At 45.1% G+C, this 21,119-nt stretch overlaps 2 protein-coding genes across 3 annotated transcripts; one reads left to right on the top strand and one right to left on the bottom strand.

Annotated features, from left to right (window-relative positions):
* The first annotated feature begins 589 nt into the window (after positions 1-589).
* On the top strand, positions 590-8,081 carry vps37a (VPS37A subunit of ESCRT-I). Its single transcript, XM_061245414.1, has 12 exons — positions 590-1,038; positions 1,551-1,625; positions 2,449-2,566; positions 3,273-3,373; positions 4,006-4,213; positions 4,921-4,991; positions 5,380-5,507; positions 5,883-5,941; positions 6,107-6,175; positions 7,105-7,248; positions 7,350-7,464; positions 7,733-8,081. Exons 1-11 carry the CDS (start codon positions 929-931, stop codon positions 7,428-7,430), a joined length of 1,164 nt encoding a protein of 387 aa, XP_061101398.1. The 5' UTR covers positions 590-928; the 3' UTR covers positions 7,431-7,464; positions 7,733-8,081.
* Positions 8,082-8,196: 115 nt separating this feature from the next.
* LOC133130634 (myotubularin-related protein 7-like) lies at positions 8,197-19,725 on the bottom strand. Of its 2 annotated transcripts, XM_061245343.1 has the most exons (15): positions 19,469-19,725; positions 18,514-18,636; positions 18,000-18,162; positions 17,302-17,459; positions 16,847-16,975; positions 16,588-16,722; positions 16,089-16,221; positions 15,093-15,202; positions 14,566-14,691; positions 13,461-13,510; positions 12,527-12,727; positions 11,226-11,360; positions 10,103-10,229; positions 9,223-9,589; positions 8,197-9,015 (listed from the first exon to the last, which is right to left on the bottom strand). In XM_061245343.1, exons 1-14 carry the CDS (start codon positions 19,490-19,492, stop codon positions 9,272-9,274), a joined length of 1,932 nt encoding a protein of 643 aa, XP_061101327.1. In that variant the 5' UTR covers positions 19,493-19,725; the 3' UTR covers positions 8,197-9,015; positions 9,223-9,271. The 2 variants fall into 2 exon arrangements, with proteins under 2 accessions (XP_061101327.1, XP_061101328.1); XM_061245344.1 differs by lacking the exon at positions 19,469-19,725 and having other exon boundaries at positions 18,000-18,197; positions 18,514-18,577.
* Between the last annotated feature and the right edge of the window lie 1,394 nt (positions 19,726-21,119).

Below are 21,119 nucleotides of genomic sequence, written 5' to 3'. Positions count from 1 at the left end.
GCTTGAGGCAGAAGAGTGCCAACTGTTTAAAATTAACGTAGTTTTCAAAACGAAGTGTATTGCATCTGGAATACATACCAGCATACAACATTATGCCACAGGACCGATTTTAAAAACTCGAGCTACTTATTTAAATGAAATCCGATTAAGTATCCGACTGAGAGAAGGAAGCTCACATTATTAGCTCCGGGCACTATATTGATACCATTGTGAGATAGGAGCGGAGTGGCTTGTGTTAGCCAGCTATATCAACGATATAACATACTGTACTTGTATGTCATCATTGGAAACGGTCAGTCGGTTGATAACAGAATTCAATAATAAAATGCTTCTGATATTAAAATCACACCACTACCGCGATTTCAACACAGTCACAATAATCTGCGTCGTCGTCATTTCTGTGCATTGACCTTTGAACTCCAAACTGGAAACCGGTACATTTACGTTTTAGTAAGGTATAACTTGTTTTAGTCTTGGTATTTGTTTTTCCATGTATATCTATAGAGTAATCATTCCCAGAAAATGTATAACCACTTTTTATTTTTTAGGTTTTGTCGAAAAACTTGATGACGTAAAACACAAATAACATTATCACACCAATCCGTACACACACACACACGGCTGTTGTCTTCCTAGCCGATGGTTGTTAGTAGCCGCGGTAGCGGGCTAGCTAGCTGGCTAGCTGCGAATGACAGGGCGAAATTTAGACAAATGCTTTCACAGGACGAAATATTGACTTTTCTTAACGTCTGAAATATACGTGAATATGGGTGTGTGATCAGGGAGGTAGCTAGCAAGCTAACGTTTTACACGAATCGCGACTAGCTAGGTTGTTTTTCTCTCTTAGCCGAGAGACTAAAGTAATTAACGCCAAGTATCCAACGTTAGCAAAGCCATTGAGCTCAGATCGCGTTCCAGCCAAAAGAGGATGAACTGGATTTTCCCTTTATCCAAGGGGTCTGGACCACTTCCACCTTTGAACAGTTTACAACAGCAACGGCAGAGACAAATAGACTCACTCAAAGCTGCGCATTCCAAGTAAGTGCAACGTCCCAGTTCTTGCTAACCAGCTAGCTAACTTCCAATAACATTAGCTTCCACCAGCTAACGTGCATTGATTGTTGTTGTTGTCGTCGTGGTTAGCAAACGTAGCCAGCTAGATAAGTGCCTTACTGAGGCTGTTTTGCCGTGGCAGTGTGTCCAGATTAAAGTATTACGATTGTTTGCGCGAGTGTAAACATATTATGCATTGTTTACACAGGATTGTCGCAGCCAGTGTAAAATAAATGTTTTTTCTGATTTGCCCACTCCTTAATTCTGTTAACGGCTAAGTTAGCCAGCTAACAAGTTACCTTCCGTGAAATCGGACAGTCACGTTATTTCTCATAAACTGGTCGCTTAAAACGTTAGGTTAACTAGTTTAAGAAAGCAACCTAGCCTTTCACGTAAACAGCGGTTTTTTCGGTAAGCTACAAGCAAACACGTGTGTTTGACAGTCAACGTTGGACAACTATGTAATTATACTGTACTCTGGTTCACTGTGTCCACAGCATAGCTGAGATTCAGAAGGATGTGGAATACAGGATTCCGTTCACAGTCAACAATACAACTGTCAGCGTTAACATGTGAGTACTATCCTGAGCCCAGTGCACTACGGTCCCTAAGTGTTTGGACAGTGACACATTTTTGTTGTTATGGCTCTGTACCCAAGCACAATGGTAATGGAAATGTAAGGCTATTGCATTCATATTGCGTGATCCATGTAAGAATGACATCCCTTTTCACACACAGGCCATTTTGGGGGACCAAAAGTTATTGGACAAATTAATATAATCTTAAATAAAATAATCATATTTAGTATTTAGATCGTTCCTGCACACAGAATTCATCAGCCATCAGCAGGCCCAGTCAAATGAGCCAGTTCCAGTGGCGGCCATACAAGCCCAAGCCATAAGACTACCGCCACCATTCAAACATGAAGGAGGGGTGCTTTGAAGTTTGGATAATAAGCAGTTCCTTCCTTTCTCCATATTTTTCCATCACTTGGGTACAGAATAATACTCATCTGTCCATAAGACTTTGTCTGAGAATGCTTTTAATAAAGTTAAATTGTCCTACTATTTTTGGTCCCCTAAATTTGGCAAGCTATGTATAAAAAGGTCAGTCAGTCACTGCACTTCCAACCTCACATTCATTGGTTCCTTTAAATGAAGATCAATGTGGTGGAGTACAGAGCCAAAACCACACAACTTGTGTCACTGTCCAAATGCCAGCTGCCCTGTAGCTACCATGTTGGCATTGACTAAAAGTTCACACAACGTGAATTGTTTCACTGACACACTCGCCATGCTCTTATGAGTAACCCTAGCAGTACGATCAGTCGCTTTGTCAGATCTGTTTTATGGTTTTATCCGTATTTACTCACCCATGCTGTTTTCCCTGCCGTAGTTTGCTTCCACCCCAGTTTCCCCAGGAGAAACCGGCGGTCAGCGTGTATCCCCCTGTTGCCCATCATTTAGTGGACAAGCACAATGGCAGCATGGTTACCAGCCCCCTCATAACAAACGTAAGTGCATCACAAGCATGGTTACCAGCCCCCTCATAACAAACGTAAGTACATCACAAGCATGGTTACCAGCCCCCTCATAACAAACGTAAGTACATCACAAGCATCATTACCAGCCCCCTCATAACAAACATAAGTACATCACAAGCATGGTTACCAGCCCCCTCATAACAAACGTAAGTACATCATAAAATGCCGTCAAGCAGATACAACGCTTCAACGTTTTTTGTGATTGAGAATTGTGGGAGACAAAACAAAATGGATGTCTATTTTTTGTCTGACTACGTAACTGGCTTGCCAAAGGTCCACACCCAGGGTTTGGCATTTACTCAAATAAATCAGTTCTGATCTCCGGGCATTTAAACCTCAACCCTCTGGTGTCTGTATCACAAAGCAGGATTACTGAGTGCTGGATGACTACACAGAGTAAAACCCGAAACCTCCCAAATCTGGAACATGGACTGAAGTAAAAAGAGCTGTTTTACTCAGCACAGTTAACTCCGAAATCCTGCTTGATAGAGGCCCCAGGTCTCAAGTCTAATACTGCTCAACACTGGCCAGCCAACATTTGTTTTAAATGCAAAACAATTTCTCAACTACAACCCAAAAAGCTTGAAGCGGTGTTCCTGACTATGTAAGTTTTCCATTGGAATTGATATGACTAATTTTCTATAATTTTCCTTTACTGTATTTTTTTGGGTGATAGTTTGGAATGCACTCGGATTTGGGGAAGGTCATACAGAGTCTGCTGGACGAGTTTTGGAAGAACCCCCCTGTCCTGATCCCAGGCCCCACCAGCTTTCCCTTGTGAGTGTGACTGAGGAAGTGGAGAGTAAGAGGAGGAGTTGAATGGTCTCACTGCTCTTTCAGTGTGGGGCTGACCCTGTTACATTACATTACATTACATTACATTACATTACATTACATTTGGCAGACGGCAGACGCTCTTGTCCAGAGCGACGTACAGCAAAGTGCCAAGTGCCTACCCATATCCTGTTGAGGCACTGCTCTAGTGTGTGGATGGGCCCAGTGGTTTGGTATGAAATATGCACCAGACCAGGGCTGTGGACTGCAGCCCCACGGGGTGGTGCAGAATTGGCCATAGATGGGAGGGGCTTAAGTTGGCGGGATATCCACATCACTAACCAGTGATCAGGCACTGAATTTATGGACTTCTGCCCACACTAGCTACTACCTACATGTCTGTGACTAAGCTAGTTTAATGGACAGGTTGGCGTTAAAAGAAGTGATGGTTTGAGTTTGACATTGTCTTTTGGAGTAGAGCTTGTGTTTGTGTGTTTACTTGGCCATTTGAAATGAAACTGTGCTGCATTTGAATATTTTTTTTTTTTTTTTGTGGAAGCCATTAATAGACCATTAAAATATTGTTCATTGAATGTGTGTGTATTTACTGGCGTTTTATTTTTGCGATGTTTCAGCATGTACAAACCGACAGGCATGCCCCCGTACCCTCAGCAGGGCTTCCACTTCCACCCCGCCTTCCCTCCTCAGGACAGCCCCCGCCCCGCCGGCCCTGTCCCCATGCCTCACCCGGGGACGGATCCCCACGGCCCCCCACGGGCTGCCGCACCCGCCTACGGCCTCATCACGGACCTGCCTCTCCCAGTGCCCACTGCGGACGCCCAGGTACCACCCAAAAACACCCACCGCAGCGCCGCACAGTCTAAACTGAGTCCAGTTGGATACAGCTGTGTTTTTTCAGTACTTCGTCAGTTCTGTTCTGTTCTCTTCTTTGCTTCTTTTGCTTGCTTCTTCGCTTCTTTACTATCTGATATCTCAGCCATGTTGGTGCTGGCCTGGGTAGTGTAATGATGATGTCACAGTTCCTGTGTTTCTTGGAACCAGAAGTTAAGGTTGTCGGCACTGATCCTAGATCAGCAGTTGAGGGCAGAAATATTCTGTTGGACAAGGCTCCCATGTGTCTATGTGGTCTCCACTTCTATCTGTTTTGCTTGGTGTTGAAAGACTAAATGGTCAGGGAACCTCTCATCAGTGAGATTAATGAATGACTCCATGGTCATATCCTCATAGCAACATGTGCTATCTTTGTAATGGAGACTTTTCTGGGGAGATTTTTCTTGTCCATTGTTACCAGTGGGGTAGGCATGGCCCCAGGAGGAAGTGACATATGGGTTTGAAGAATGTACAGTATGTAATTGGCGAGGGCACAAATAAGGGCAGGGGGGGGGTTTCCTCTGCAAGTTTGTAGCCAAAGCAATCAGTGCCTGGGGTGTGTGTTTTTCTGTATCCCCCTGGGTCAGGGTCTTTGCATGTGGTGTGTTTTAATGGTGTCCTGGGTGCTTCTGATCTCTGCTTTTCTTTCTGTCTTTCAGGCAGGGTTAAACGGCCACATGTACAAGATGCCTGAAATACCCGAGTCTTTTCTGGAGCTTTCTGAAATGAGGTAAACCGGCTTTCTGATCTCCACACAGGGAACACCCCTCAGAGTTGCGTAACATGACATAACACACCTCAGCATAACATACTGAGGAGAGCAGGCCATTTGGCAGCAGGACAAACTCATTAATAAAGTACATTAAAACCCCTTTTCAAGTGAAATCCATCATCAAATATATTGAGTCATTTTTCAAGGAAGCATTGGCCAATAGACACAGTGATCAGGCTTTTCCTGTAGTGAAAGATGTTCTTCAGACATTGCAGTTTATAAAAAAAAAAAAAAAAAAAAAAAAAGGTTGTCATGTTAAATATAAGTTGCAGTGTTTCCGAAATGAGGTGGGAATGGACTGTTAAAGTTTCGGCGGGCCCACCCATGCCCTGTGTGTTGTGTCCAGCGTGTCTGAGCTGAAGGAAATGAATGACCAGGAGGACGTTCTGCTGGAGTTCTTTGCTGGTCTGCCGCAGCTGAAGCAGGTGACCATGGACAAGGACGAGCTGGTCAACAACATCGTGGACATTGCCAGTGAGTAACAACCTCCTCCAGGCTCTTAATGTATGTGCATGCAACTATATTTAAAGCTGTTTGTTGTACATAAGTCCAATATATGTTTCTCTACGTGTACTGTAAAATTTATAATTTGTTGAAGTGATTTTCCAAAATAAATATTAAAAAATGTTTCATGATAATTATTATTTACAGTATATTCTTTTATTTATTTATTCATTATTTTCAATCAGGGCCTAATAACACTGGTCTAACACAATTAAAACAACTGCTGTTTTGTTTTACTGCCTGCCAGAATTGGTCAGATGGATTCTGTTTGCAAAGTAGCCATCTGTCCATAGAACCGGTTATCTGTCCATCGGTCAGTCTAACGGTCTATATCTCTTCATACAGAGAAAAACCTGTCACTGGAGCCGCAGCTGGAGGGAAAGAGACAGGAGATGTTGTTCAAAGTAAGTGTAGTCACATCCTCTCCCGTGTCTCTTCTCCCTGTGGGAGATGTCACATGGCGTATGTTTGTCTTCTGATAAAATTTGTTCAGAGTTCACTGTTGTTTTTGAGATAGAGTATTTCCTGGTCTTTGGTTATGATCAAAGGTCTTTTTCTGTCTTTTGCAGCATGAGCAGATCACTCAGATGAAATCTTCCTTTGAGATGAAAATGCAGAGACAGCATGAGCTCAGTGAGGTAAGATTGCCCTCCACAGATTCTCCACAGATAACCAGTCTCCTCTACTTCTGGAGGGTCTGGTGCTGTATCACGGCTCCTCTACCCCTGGAGGGTCTGGTGCTATATCACGGCTTGTGAATATTTGAGAAGGGGCGTGCCCGAGTACACAACATTCATTACCACCGGTTCTGTCCTTGGGTATGCCCCCCTTATGAATATTCATAAGATGTAATAAATGATAATATTTCAGCTTCAATGGAAGAGGCAGCTTTCCCTGTTAAAGATGTGTGCCTCATGAAGGCCAGAGGATGGATTTGGGTGAGGGGCCCAGTGTCAGACTGAACAGGGCCAGTGTAGACCTGCAGGATGCCTTCGGCTTTCTGACCTGGGGGGCAATTCGTCTCAGCTTTCCAAAAGCAGGAGCTGTGTCTCTCCCCCAGTCCTCTGATTAGATAATGTGATCATTAGACCTTCACCCTGCAAAGTGAAGTGATGCAAGGAATAGCAAATATTTGTTAGTCCACCTGATAGCTATGTGCATGACAGTGACAAATGTACCCCATCACCACCACCACCCCTCACCACGGGCCAACAGAAAGAAAAAACCGCGTTCAGTGTTTTATATTTACAGCAGGGTTGGGCAAGGCCAACTGTATCTGTTCTTGTTCCTCTTAATTATTGAATTATCTTTTACATGATCTGTCATTCTTAGCCACATTCTGTGATATAAACAGCAGCTGATGAATGTTCTTGTCTTGTAGCATTTTATTGTGGTCTAAATCACGAGTGAATTAGTCATGCTGTAGATCAGTGTGGTGTGGCTTGCTGTAACTGGTGGCAGCAAAATCCTGCATACACACCAGCCCTCCAGGACTGGAGTTAATCCTGTATACACACCAACCCTCCAGGACTGGAGTTAATCCTGTGTGCGTGTCTCTGTCCCTCAGAGCTGCAGTCTGAGTGCCCTGCAGGCCAGGCTGAAGGTGGCAGCCCACCAGGCTGAGGAGGAGTCCGAGGACACGGCCGAGCACTTCCTGGAGCGCAAGACCGAGATCGACGACTTCCTCGCCAGCTTCATGGAGAAGAGAACGGTAGGCGGAGGATTCCTAAATTGAGGATGAGGAGGATGAGGAAGCTGACCCCCCTCATTGTTTTTTTTTGTTGTTTTTTTTTGTTTTTTTGTGCTCCACAGCTTTGCCACTGCAGACGCGCTAAAGAGGAGAAGCTTCAGCAGTCCATCAACGCTCACGGACAGTTCCACACGCCTCACTAGAGCCCAGCCCTCCTCGTCCTCTCTGTTTTTTAAGGTAAGGCCTCGTACCTGCACCAGGAGTGCTATGCCCCCGGAGACAGGGTCTGCTGGTACTCACCCTTACCCAGAGTTTACCTGAAACAATGCTGTGGTAAGCACTGGGCTGGGAAGCCATGGACTGAACTCCTCTTTGGGAGATGATGAAAATATATTGAATAGGAATCCTATAAAGATGTTGACTAGTGTTATCTAGAGTGCATTCTGTGGTGCATGACCTGTTGTGTCACACATTGACTTTTTTTGCCTGGTTCATCTTCACTCAGGGTTGAATTTGATCTACCAGCACAGCGCCTATGAAGATGAGAAAAGCACATTGTATTCAGCAGATGGAGGGATCTGAAGAGGGATCTGAAGAGCCACACAAGGATTTGTGAATTTAACGGCTTCAGAACTAGCCACGTGTTTGAACTCATTTTGGAATCAAAGTCCAGATAAAGGCTGTTTGGGGGAAAGGCCTCAAATTTACTTGAATTCCAACAACAACAATGTTAATGCTGCCGCATAAGTACGATGAATACTGTATTTAAATAATGTTAATAATAGCCTTTATTATAATCCAATACCATGTATTATATGTTATTTAATTTGTTAGGTAATAAACCTTTAGAATAAGCTTTGTCTGTGTTGAGTTTCATCCCCTAAAGCACAAACACAGTTTGGCCTGTATGTGAACTAACAAGCTCAGCAATGAAAATAAGGTAGTGCAATGGAGAAGTCAAGACCAACATTTAAGGAGTAATGTTTTATTTCATAATTTGAAGAATATTTCTTATAACAGGAGGAAATGGGTTTATTTGGGAGCACTCCTATGAAATGATATTAATGCCGTTTATTGTTTACTTATTACAGTGTATGTGCCACTTTCTCTAATCAGGTTCGGTTCATTTGTACTGAAAGCAGAGCCACATCACAGAGTATACTTGATCGGAAGATATTTTTGTGAAGTTTAAATTAGTAATGTACATTGTGTTCCATAGGCTCTTAAAAAAAGTCTTACTCATAAAAACAGAACATTAAATTTAAATATTCCAGTGCACCGATTGCAGAACAGGAGCTGTTTTTGAACTTCAGTGCATTTTATACTATATCCAACGTTCTGCACAAAAAACACCAATAAGCAAATACAGCACATTAAAATGCTAAAATAAGTTATTCTATATATTCTTACCATTAAGATTAAGATTGAACATTAGTCTATTGCACAATAGTCTTTAAAAAAAAGGGGATGGGGTGGGGAGCAGTAGTGTTTTACAGTCACATTTTGAGAACTATACGTCCATGACGTACAAAATTATTTCCAAGTTTCCAAGAATTTGTTCCAGTGGAAAGGCAGGATTTAGCAGTGTAAAAAGGTATATTTCAGCTTATGGTCATTCCTGCTGGTTCTCTTCCTCATGTCATCCTTACCTCCTTTAGCAGTCATTTTCTGAACCAATATTCCCCTCAACATACACCTTATGGCACGCTGTCGCAGGGGTGGTGGGGCAGCGGGGGGGGGGGGACGAAGTTGCCCATTTTTTTATTTCAAAATTGAAGAAATGGCTTTCTAAAAGAGGGATACAAATCGTAAACTGACGAATGCAGGCGTCCTGCCAATGTTTGATATAACAAATGTATGTTTTGGAATAATTATCCAAATTAGCCCCTCACAAGTCATTTTAGAGCTGACTGGCTGAGATCGCTATGCACTGACACATGCGCTATGCACTGAAAACTGCATTACACATTAGAACCTTGTGAATTGGAAACTTACCCATGGTGCACTGGGTGTGTTCTCTCCAGACTGCCAACGCCGCGTGTGATCAGGCAGTGGCGTAGGCAGCCTCTTCCGAGTAAGGGTCCTTCGCACCCTCCTCCCCACCAATGGGTGAGAGGCAGTTGAGGTCAGCCACGCCCGACTCCTGGTCGCTGTTGACGGAGAGGTCGGGGTCGGAGCTCTTGAGCGTGTCCCGGGGCAGGATCAGAGCCGATCTCTCCAGCTCCCCCTGCTGGACGGGGCTTCTGGCAGACACCACGCCTGTGTGCTCCTGGGGGCTGCCCGTCTCACCATCTTCATCACCAGCTGTGCTCACCCTGGCCTGGCAGCCCTTCCCTTGCAGTTTCCCCAGTCTGGCAATTTTCTAGGGTCAATCATACCAAAACATTGTTTTATTTTATTACCCAATTAAAAAATATATATTATTATATAATATGATGGGTTAATATGTTATGTGAATACTGGCAGATGTGAATTGTCCCAAGAAAACCTAATTTAGCAAAATACATTTTTCTTTGGCATGCTAAAGTTACACAGCATGGCACCAAATGTACAGGATGGTTAATGACCACCTCAAATCAGTAGGACATTTTTTTGTTGTTGTAATTCTTCATCATGTGGAAAAATCATGAGATGCCATTTTGTACCAGGAGCCTAAACCATCTGCTCCTTCACATTGGTTGCCATAGAAACAAAGATGGAGCATTGAGTCATGAAAGAATCCTATTTTTCTGAATCCAAATATAGAATCCTTCCACCATATACACTACAGTATATGTCTGATGAGTTTTTGTAAAAAAAGGATTACTCCATCTGATTGAAACGTGTGTGTGAGGGCGTCTGTGTTTGAGCGGAGCTCTTCCACCTCCTGCTCTACCTCCTCATGAGACACGAGCTCCGCCTCCAGCTGCTGCGTCTCCTCCTTCAAAGCCATCAGGAAGTCCAGCGCTGACTGCTTCGGGATCAGCCCCTTCTCCGAGCGACAGTACATCCCCTTCCAGAGCCTGGGGTCAGAGACACACGGTCACACACCCTCTGCCACACCCACACAGCTGCTCGCTACTGACACACAGTCACACACACTCCCTCTGCAACATCACACAGTCACACACACCCCCTCTGCAACATCACACAGTCACACACACTCCCTCTGCAACATCACACAGTCACACACACCCCCTCTGCAACATCACACAGTCACACACACCCCCTCTGCAACATCACACAGTCACACACACCCCCTCTGCAACATCACACAGTCACACACACTCCCTCTGCAACATCACACAGTCACACACACCCCCTCTGCAACATCACACAGTCACACACACCCCCTCTGCAACATCACACAGTCACACACACCCCCTCTGCAACATCACACAGTCACACACACTCCCTCTGCAACATCACACAGTCACACACACCCCCTCTGCAACATCACACAGTCACACACACTCCCTCTGCAACATCACAGTCACACACCCTCCCTCTGCTACACCTGCACGTCTGCTCAGTACTGACACACACAGTCACACACTGTATAAACATTATTATTATTACCGTTGTTGTTATTGTTGTTGTTTTTTTCATAAGTTATGCACTTACCCCCCCCCCCCCCCCCCACCACCCCACCCCCACAGTCCTGATTTCCACATTTGTAAAAAGTACTTCAACCTTCACTCCACCTTCCTGTGAGGCAGAGCTGCTGAGCTTGTGTTTCTGTAGACTGCAAACACAACACAGTTTCCCCGGTGTTCATTAAAGCACCAGCCCCAGAACAGAGGAGGCAGACTGAGCTGAACTCACTTCTTCAGTGATGAGCTCAATTAGCACACACAGCTGCCCTGCAGTGGTAACAGGTTTTCCGCACACAACGCATTCCCAGTGAGGAAAGGAAGCCATTCATCCAAATGGGAACAACTTAACTAAATCATCCTGGGAATTACTTGTCTTTTTACATTAACAGCAATCATTCACACTGAGAACATGCAGTTACACACTTAAAGCAGTAGGGGGCAGTAGCAGGCCTCAGGACTCCCTGCGTCTGGCTGTGGTCCGGCCGGTACAGGGGGTTCATGTAGAGTTCTCTGTTATCCCATAGGTGCCCCCACAGCGAGTTTGTCGTTTCCCGAACTCTGTCCAAATGAGAGCACCAGACAAAAAATAAATCAATAAAAATGAGATGTCTGAGAAAATCCGTTTAAATGGCAAATGGCAGGCATTTATATAGCGCCTTTATCCAAAGCGCTGTACAATTGATGCTTCTCCATTCACCCATTCATACACACACTCACACACCGACGGCGATTGGCTGCCATGCAAGGCCCCGACCAGCTCGTCAGGAGCATTTGGGGGTTAGGTGTCTTGCTCAGGGACACTTCGACACAGCCCGGGCGGGGGATCGAACCGGCAACCCTCCGACTGCCAGACGACTGCTCTTACTGCCTGAGCCATGTCGCCCCCGTTTACTACACCTGCCTGCATGCAACTGCGTGTCCCCCTGCTAACTTATGTTACTGGGGTAGCAGTCTTAAAGGAATGTCCTCTTTCCCCTTGGGCAGTAACAGACATACCCCCTGGCATGACAGAACCCGTCTCTTCACTTTTTGCTCCACTTTTTGTCAGGTTCCTGTAACACGACATTGGTACATACCTGCCTGTTTGGACAAGCTTAAAAAGCTTACCAATTAGCCCTTTACACGGCTCTGCTGAATAGATTCAGTCAGACAAATTGTCGGGTGAGGGAAAAAAAGAAACATGTTGACACTATATCAAAATGGCTAATTTCAAGACTCAAAGTTGTGATTTAATTAAGACCATAACCAAAGTAAGTTAATGCAAAACCGCTTGAGAACCCATCTGTAAATGGCTTTCAGGAATAGCTACATATTAGCACCTCACTAAACTTTAACCTCATTAGCCCTGCCTAGTTTCTTTAATACCCCACCCCACCCAGCCACTCTAATGCCCTACCCCTCATAGCCCCAAACAGTGTCTTTAATACCCCATCACACTCCAACCAGTGACTCTAATACCCCATCATCCCCAAACAGTGACTCTAATGCCCCATTCCACTCCAAAACAGTGACTCTAATGCCCCATCCCACTCCAAACAGTGACTCTAATGCCCCATCCCACTCCAAACAGTGACTCTAATGCCCCATCCCACACCAAACAGTGACTCTAATGCCCCATCCCACCCCAAACAGTGACTTTAATGCCCCAGCCACTGTTTCAGCCGCTCTCTGCCCAGTCCCTCTGATCCCCTCCCCCCAGTCTCCGGAGCCCTGCCCGCCCTGACCTCAGGTCCCTCCTCTCCTTCTCGCTGTTGCCCAGGAAGTTGCCGTACTGGCAGGAGTAGATGTGTGTGTGCAGCTGCAGGAGGAGCCTCTCGTTGTACTGGAAGGCGCAGGGAAACTGCTCCATCAGCTGCCACACACAGTCCAGGAACTGGTCCAGCACAGGAGACACCTCCTTAGGGTCCCCATCCAGGTGGCTGTACCTGAGGAAGGCAGAGGACATGTCAGCCTGGGGGAGGCTTGACGCTAACTGTTTTTCCAAGAAGCACACTTATGTATCCCAACACATCCATCTTCAAATGCTCCTAAAATGTGAGCATTGTAGAGCCCTTGGGGGGGGGGGATTTTTTGTGGGTAATTTGAATGTAAAATGTATTTCTGCGACCTGATCCCCTTCTTTAACATATGAGACAAATCGGAGTGCTTCCTGCAGCTGCCTGGTCACTGATCTTGATGTCAGATTAAATATTCTCCCAGAATTCCCATCCCATCTCTCCCATCCTATTGGATCCCTCACCAGGGGGCCATGGGGAATACTGAAGTAAAGGGTCAGGGGGTCTCATGCTCAGATTGGAGAAACAGAGTCAGGGACGTGAAAACTACTCTGGTCACGACACACACCAGGAAATACCAGGCAACATGAAAGATTAGTATGAATAACGACTAGCATGTACAGTATTTAGTCAACGTTTTGCCTGCCTACCTTTGTTTGTCTGGTCTTGCTTTCTCAATAAAAATGCAAACTGATGAATCCTAAAGCAACTATTTTCTCTGTAAGCCGTTTGCAGTAGAAAAGGTATAGATTCCATTATGCTTCTTCAAGAAATTAATGAACAAGTTTCAGAACCCATGCTGCCAGCGTATAACACAACCAACAGGCACAATGAGAAAAATGTAACATCAAGAAGCAAGAAGTCTAGCAAATGTATCTCTCACCTGTGAGAAAATTTATGTCCAAAAGACACCCAGTCCTTCTCAATCAGCACCTGGACACAGAGAGACCCAGTCGATCAGCGGTCCGAAAATCAGCCCTAGCTATTCACAGAAAGGCTGAAGAGTTTTGTAGGATGGCTCCATAACTTAATACCCCTCTGAAAGGACACATACAGTGCATTTATAATTCAGCTTTCTGAAGGCCCCTGTATGCTGGAGATGTCCACCCAAACACTGTCCCCAGGGGTTCTTATCGAAATATGTTTTTTTATTATATAATATATGGGAATATCCAGTTGGTATGGTGAATACAAAGCAGATTACAGTAGGCATGAGGTATACGGCAGATGTTGTAACAAGTTTAGAGAGTATAAGACACACAATGTTTGATGTTTGGGGGCGTAAGGCAGACACCGCAGGAAGATTTGGGGATATAAAGCAGAATGTTTTGTATGTTTCTGTGTATGCAGTGGCTCATATTATAGTAGTTATGGGAGATATTAGGCAGATTTTGGAGTATATAAGGCAGATGTTGGGGGTATATAGGGTAGATGTTGGAGGTGTATTGGGCAGATGTTGGGGGTGCACTAGGCAGATGGTGGAGGTGTATTGGGCAGATGTTGGAGGTGTCTTAGGCAGATGATGGAGGTGTATTGGGCAGATGTTGGGAGTGCACTAGGTAGATGGTGGAGGTGTATTGGGCAGATGTTGGGGGTGCACTGGGCAGATGGTGGAGGTGTATTGGGCAGATGTTGGGGGTGCACTAGGCAGATGGTGGAGGTGTATTGGGCAGATGTTGGGGTGCACTGGGTAGATGGTGGAGGTGTATTGGGCAGATGTTGGGGGTGCACTAGGCAGATGGTGGAGGTGTATTGGGCAGATGTTGGGGGTGCACTGGGTAGATGGTGGAGGTGTATTGGGCAGATGTTGGGGGTGCACTAGGCAGATGGTGGAGGTGTATTGGGCAGATGTTGGGGGTGCACTGGGCAGATGGTGGAGGTGTATTGGGCAGATGTTGGGGGTGCACTGTGCAGATGGTGGAGGTGTTATTGGGCAGATATTGGGGGTGCACTGGGCAGATGCTGGGGGTCTATTAGGTATTCTGTACCATGAGCCCCCTCAGGGTTCTGTAATAAGGGTCCAGCAGCAAACTGGCCACGGAGCAGGCCTGAGCCGTCCTGTCCCAGCCATCCGAGCAGTGCACCAGCACACTGACGCCCTCCTCCGACACCGCCTGCTCTCACACACACACACACACACACACACACACACACACACACACACACACACACACACACACACACACACACAGGAGAAACCCTCCATAATACAGTTGGCAGTTATACCCTAGAGATGTCACTCTGACCGCTGCTAAAATGTCTTCCATTATGTTGGTTATAAACTGGCTATTCATGCAGTACCATGATAGTGTAGATCTCTGTGTAATAGAGATAAGTTTCCCTGGTGATGGCCACAGTGATAAACATGCTTGTCTTATCATCCATAAAGATAATTAATTTTGTGGAAAATATCCTGTTCTAATTTCATTAATGAAAATGCTGGTGCTAACATTTGAATAATGCTGTTATTCTGAATACATTGCTCTGACCCTCAGGATAAAGATGCTGATGTTACCTTGGCGATGAAGATGCCTGCATCCATGATGGCTTTGATGTGCTTCAGCCAGCCACTGTTCTCCAGCCCCCACAGGAAGTCGCTCATGCTGGGAGATTTGAGCTCACACACTGCAGACCAACCACAAAACAGGAAGCCTTCTCATGACAGGTTTCACATTAAACACACTTGAGAACAGGAATCAGGAATGAAAAAAAGGATGTATATCACAACACAGGAAGTCACAATAGCCTCCTGTGAAAAGAAAAAACGGCTGCATACCCTTGGAAGTGAGAACACAGGAGGACCGAGTTATGATAAATTAAATTCCATTTCCAGATAAAATCAAATTCAAAATTGTTTTTTTTTTGTTCTGCAATTCAATTCCAATTCAAATCCAATTCTAAATATCGGACTTCCACTTTTGAGTGGACAGCGGCAGGAAGGCCGTTGTAATTCATGTACAGTCTCACACACCCTCCCATGCTCTGCCCACTGTCGGAAAAGACTGAGTTCAGGTCTTCACTGTACAGGCACATCCACTCTCAGAAAAAAGGGTTCTTTGGTTTGTCTCCATAGGGCAACCCTTTTTATTTCTTTATGGAACCCTTTATGGTAGTTCTGAAGCGTGAAAGCTCCCAGATACCATTTTGCCAGAAAAATAACACCTTGAACAAGATAGGGTTCCTCTAGGAGACACAGGAGCCTTTCCTCAGAGTGTAGCAGAGGAATGCCCTAGATGTTCCATCGAACTGGAGATCGAGGACCATCTTCATTATTAACTACAGCAGCAGGAAACCATGAGAACTACAGAGAATGGCTGTGATGTGGAGGACATGGAAAAGGAGGGAAAATCTCCGGTGAAATGTGCTTGAAAAACACCCGTTATTGTCCAGCAACAGCAGAACTGGAACCAAGTGCCCATGGTCATGCTGTATCATGCTGTGATGTGACATTCTGTCACTGCTGCAACACAGGAAGTGGTTCAGGCAAAATGACCCCACGACCCTCTTTTACCTTCCAGAATCTTCTGCAGGCTGTTCCTCATCGCATGGATGTTCTCAATGCCGATGAACTGAAATTTGATGTTGGAGTAGTTGTCCTCGTTCTCGTAGCCCTTTCCCGCAGCCCGGTTGGCCATCGCATTCAGCTTGAAACAGACACAAACGAGACAGCATGAACAAGACGAATGGAGCCACGCCAATGGAGCTTGCAGTCACAGCGCTCATCAGCAACAATCACATACACCTTCAGGTCACTTCACTGTCATCACATGCAATACAAATATCAAGTGGCACTTTTCGGAAAAAAATCTTTGTCACAAGAAAATAATGCATCTATGGGGATCTGAAGCACAAAAAAGCGTTCCTCGAACCCACCCAGTCCCAATCCACCTTACACCTTGCACTTTACCAACCAGTATCCTTATAATATAAACTCCCCTTCATCCCCTCTCTCTCCTCTCCTCTCCTCCAATGCTTGTCCTCCCCTGTCCTCCCCCCTCCTACACACTCACTTTGGGCCTGGTGTCCACCACATACATGAACTGGCTGCCAGGGTTCGACTTCATGATGGCCTCCAGCATCTGTTCGTCCTCCAGACAGCGAGCACTGAAGCCGGTCAGGGGCTGGCTGCTGCGGCAGATGCTAGCCTGGGTGGAGGAGATGGCAGCTGGATGAAGCTGTCCCACCCACAGTACGCTGCAGGTGAACCACTCTATTTGCCCATGTGAAACTGCTGTCACTCAAGCGCTCTCTAAACCAATCAGGACTCACGTGGTTGTCACGGCGGTAGTACGAAAGTGTTGGAAAACGGCCCCTGCTTCTGAACTTTGAGCTGCCCACGATGATGGGGGGCGTGGCTGTTTTTGGGATGTACAGCTCACATGGATAAGTATCGCAAATCTGGAAAACAAATCGCAGTTACGCCACTCTGTCCTTGCCAGCTACATCTGGAACTGCTTGGGGGAATTAAAACACATACTGAGAAAATGCAGTGCTTTAGACCGCATTGCATTGTTTGTCATTGTCCATTTCACAACTGTATTATTGAACAAAATCTCAAACAAAGTGTTTCTTTCAATTTCAATGTTTGTCTTATGACTTGGCGAGCTTTCTCCAGTGAAAGGTTTTATAGATATTTCAGGCAACGTTTGGTGTACAGAGGCCTTTTCTCCTTGATTTAGAGCTCTGTTATTGGGCACCCCCGTGTAGTGTAGAGGCAGCCTCACCCTGTATTCACTGTTGGCGTGAGTGATCTGCCACAGCTGGTTTGGCACCCCCATGCGGCAGTACTCAGTCCTGAGGTCCACACGGCTCCAGGCTGCCTTTCGGTCCTCCTGGTCGATCTTAGGGTTGAAGGAGAAGCAGGAGAGCTCTCCGTACCTCTCTGCAGGGTGAGAGAGAAGAGCAGACACCTGGGTCAAAAGTCATTGTTTGGGATTCAAATACTTGTCTGGCAAATTGGAACCTATGGAATACCTAAATGCAAACCCTGTTTTCTGGTACTCTCGGTTGGCACCAGGTAAGATCAATCGAGCATATTTGACCCAGGCCACATGACTCTACTCTGAGCCATAATGCCCCCCCCCCCTCTATTTAGAGAGTTCTGCATCCTGAGAACACATAAAACAGCAGCTCCACAGCTTCGCAAGATCAGAACCCCTGAATTACCGAGTGCAAAGTGAGTGAGCGGCCCTTGAAAACCACATTTATATAAGTTTGGTACATCCTTCACCTTCCCTGCATTATAACATTCCCTCACAGGAACATCCTTCAGTTATGGAGCTCTTCTCTTTTTTGTGTCACACCTGACCACTAACTGCATGGAGAACTAAGTGAGGAGGTGAGGGGCGGCCGATATCACTGCCCTAAAACAGCAGCATGTAAAGCCTGTCCCAGTCCCTGACGGAGGCTGCAGGGCCTTCACCTGGTCGGGACAGGCGCACCAGGGAGATCTGCACATCCTGGCAGTCCCTGTCCTGGGGGATGAGGAACAGGACAACCTGGAAGTTCTTGCAGCGAATGAGCAGGGGGCATCCAGAGGGGGTCACAGGCGGCCGCTCGATGCCACAGACGAGGCTGTGTAGGATCTGCCGGTAACAAGGCAGAGTGTTACCTTCTCCAACTGACCAAAGACCAAGAGAAAAAAAAAACAGTTCTGCCGTGTAACGGAACAGTTCTGTATATGGTGACAATTGGGAAAGCGTGAAAAGTCAAATGGATGCATATCCAGTTACACACACAAGTGCCATGTAAAAAAATATATATTTTTTTTTTTTAAAGTTGGAGTGGAGGAAGGCTGTTTTCATGCTCCAGGCGATTTATTCGAAACCAGCACAGGTGATCCCCATCAGCTGCCATAGCACTGATCAAGATACCAGAATCTGATGAGAAACTAATACAGACAAAATATTAAAACCGGCAGCAATTTCACTTCCTACCCATGTTTCTTTGCGGGTCTCGGGCGTGTTTTCGACAAAGATGGTGTGCGTGCCCGTCAGATACAAGGTACCAATGCACACCTTCCTGGGAGACGCTCTGTCAATCAGACGGACGTTTTCAACCTAGGGATGGAGAGAGAAACCATAACTGCACGGTGTTCGGCCGACATGATCAAGCATTTCCTTACTGACCACTGTATGTCTCTGTAACCGTGCACACACACAAACATACAATGCAGCGCCTCTATTCGCCCGTACAACATCTGCGCTCCAACACCTTTGCGATGGACTGTAAACGCCCTCGTGCAGGCCGATACAGGCCACAAAAGCATAAAGCTGGCTCTTATATATACAGGTTTTTTTTATCGGAGGAGTTACATTTCCTCGATCAAAAGCTGCCAAGGTCGTACGGAATGTGACTTTATGCGATGTACATTAGGCCTTTCCTGGTATATAAACATAGCCTAACTCCCGGGGGGATAATCGATAAGGAATAAACGTGAAAGAAACACGCATCGTGATCAGACAACAGCGTCAAGTTTCGAAGCACATACCTCTCGTTTAACGGTTGCAAGCAAAGAACATGGCATAAATGTGTAATTTAGTTAGCCAGCTGTCATCCCTATCGTATAGCCCATTATCGGCTTATACTTTCTGTCTTTATAAAAACAAAGCCGGCCGGTGCACCGTTGGCTATTTATATGTGCACATTTGTGTGTTCTTATCAATTAAATATTATGATTTAAAGAAAGTCAGTGACATGGCGTTATATCATATATGTACGCATATTATAAAGGTACGGGATAGCCTATTTTCGCCTTTGGAACAAACGCATTGCTTATGATAATATGCAGCACATGATAGGGCTGCATTTTATCACTAAAATATGGCAACATAGATCGGTAAATGCTTAAATGTAGCTTGTTTCATCAGCACAGAAAATATTCTGGTTTACCTTGGGCGTTCTGATATGCTCCATCACTGAATGATCCGGCTGAAAACGCCACTGAAAATGATTTCGACGGGAATTACGATGCTATTTTAAAACGATACGACGTATTAGTGGCTAAAAGTGTGCTATTTAACAACATATCCTAAATGCAGTATTCCTCCGCTACCATTACGTTTGTTATCGGACGGGACCATCCTCAGGTAAGCGGCCCATTGTTGCTTTCTGGTGATGCGATCGGAGATTCCCCATCAGCCTCTCCGCTGGACAGATGGCAACAGCGTGGTCTTAAAGCCTGCCCTGTGAGCGCCAAGAGAGATCCGCCCTCAGTTCTTGCTAAGAGCAATTCTGAACACTGGAGACGAATGATTATTTCGGCTGCCACTATAATTAGATTATCGAGCCTGGACGCAGAGACAGTACACATTCATGTTTTCGCATAGATTTGAGTGAATTTGTTATCAGTCTTATTGTTTAAAACCGAGATTACAGACAGTGTTAAACACTATAGGAATAATGAAGAGTTTATTTTGGCACTGGATTTTCATCAACGTATCATGGTTTTTTGGTTTTTGTTGTGAATCTGGATTTATTTCAGTTTATTTCATATTAAAACGACCTGATCTGCTTTACTGACGATACAATGGTTGTTGAATTTAAGGCAATGGCCTGTCATCAGAGCAGAGCTGGGCATTGGGGGTCATGTCTGCTTCTGCTTTTCATGCCAACTTCTGGTGTTAATGACTTAATTAGTCCATTTTCTGTGCCCCTATATGAAATGTATCACTATGATCAAATCTATGAGTGAGCCAGTGTTTGTGTATAAAGCCAGTTAGTTCATTTAGTCAGGGTAATTGGTGTAAATAAAAAACACACACTGACCCTCCAGGACCAGAACTGCCCCCAGATGACCTGTGTCATATATAGCCTACAGACTAACTACATCTATACCTATTTAATAAAATATAAATTTGCAACAAATGACCATTATAACATTTTTCCTAGAAAACTAGAAACTAGGGAAGGGGAGGGTAATAAACATGGAAGGAGGAGACACAAAATAAAGGTGTATTTCATACGAATGCAACGTGAAGGAGATTGGATGCAATGTGAAGGTGATTGGATGCAAGGTGAAGGTGTAAATGGCATATAATGTGTGAATGTATGTGGAGAGTGAATAAATGTATGTTTACAAGATTACATGCATCATGGCCTTTAAATACATTTCTGATTCAATATTGCATGCAATATTACATTCAGCCATCTAGCTTTAACCAACACGATTTTGTAAATGCCCATGCTGATATGAGTGTAAGCTCCGGTTATTTAGTACTTAAAGCATTATAGAGTCCTGACATCTAATGGCCACAAACCTAATTGCAATTAGATTTGTGTTTTGCCAAAAGATGCTTTAAGAGCCATATTGTTAAACAGCTCCCCCTTGTGTTTAGAAACCTGCGGAACACCAACTCAGTCCAACCATCCTGTACTGTATGTAGGTTTTCATTTCAACCTTAAGACACCTATTAATTCGTAGGCTAGCTCAGTAAACTATCTCTAGCTGTTGAATGAGGTGTGCTTTGTTAGAACTGGATTGAAAATCCACAGGATGGTAGATCTCCAGGAACAGGGTTGGGCAGCCCTGAGCGAAAGACTT

The sequence above is a fragment of the Conger conger genome, chromosome 6, assembly GCF_963514075.1.
Source record: "Conger conger chromosome 6, fConCon1.1, whole genome shotgun sequence".
In the NCBI taxonomy this organism is placed as follows: Eukaryota; Metazoa; Chordata; class Actinopteri; order Anguilliformes; family Congridae; genus Conger; species Conger conger.
This window is presented reverse-complemented; position numbering and strand designations above follow the sequence as displayed.

What these genes read in the sequence shown, in the direction of transcription:
- LOC133130634 (XM_061245343.1), bottom strand. Translation starts at nt 19,492, where the DNA reads ATGGAGCATATCAGAACGCCCAAG. An exon ending in ACGCCAACAGTGAATACAGG is followed by an intron (nt 16,976 to 17,301) that starts GTGAGGCTGCCT and finishes TTTGTTTTCCAG; the next exon opens with ATTTGCGATACTTATCCATG. An exon ending in ACTGCCCCCTACTGCTTTAA is followed by an intron (nt 10,230 to 11,225) that starts GTGTGTAACTGC and finishes CTCTGACCCCAG; the next exon opens with GCTCTGGAAGGGGATGTACT.
- vps37a (XM_061245414.1), top strand. Translation starts at nt 929, where the DNA reads ATGAACTGGATTTTCCCTTTATCCAAGGGGTCTGGACCACTTCCACCT. An exon ending in GACAGGAGATGTTGTTCAAA is followed by an intron (nt 5,942 to 6,106) that starts GTAAGTGTAGTC and finishes TGTCTTTTGCAG; the next exon opens with CATGAGCAGATCACTCAGAT. An exon ending in GACAGCATGAGCTCAGTGAG is followed by an intron (nt 6,176 to 7,104) that starts GTAAGATTGCCC and finishes TCTGTCCCTCAG; the next exon opens with AGCTGCAGTCTGAGTGCCCT.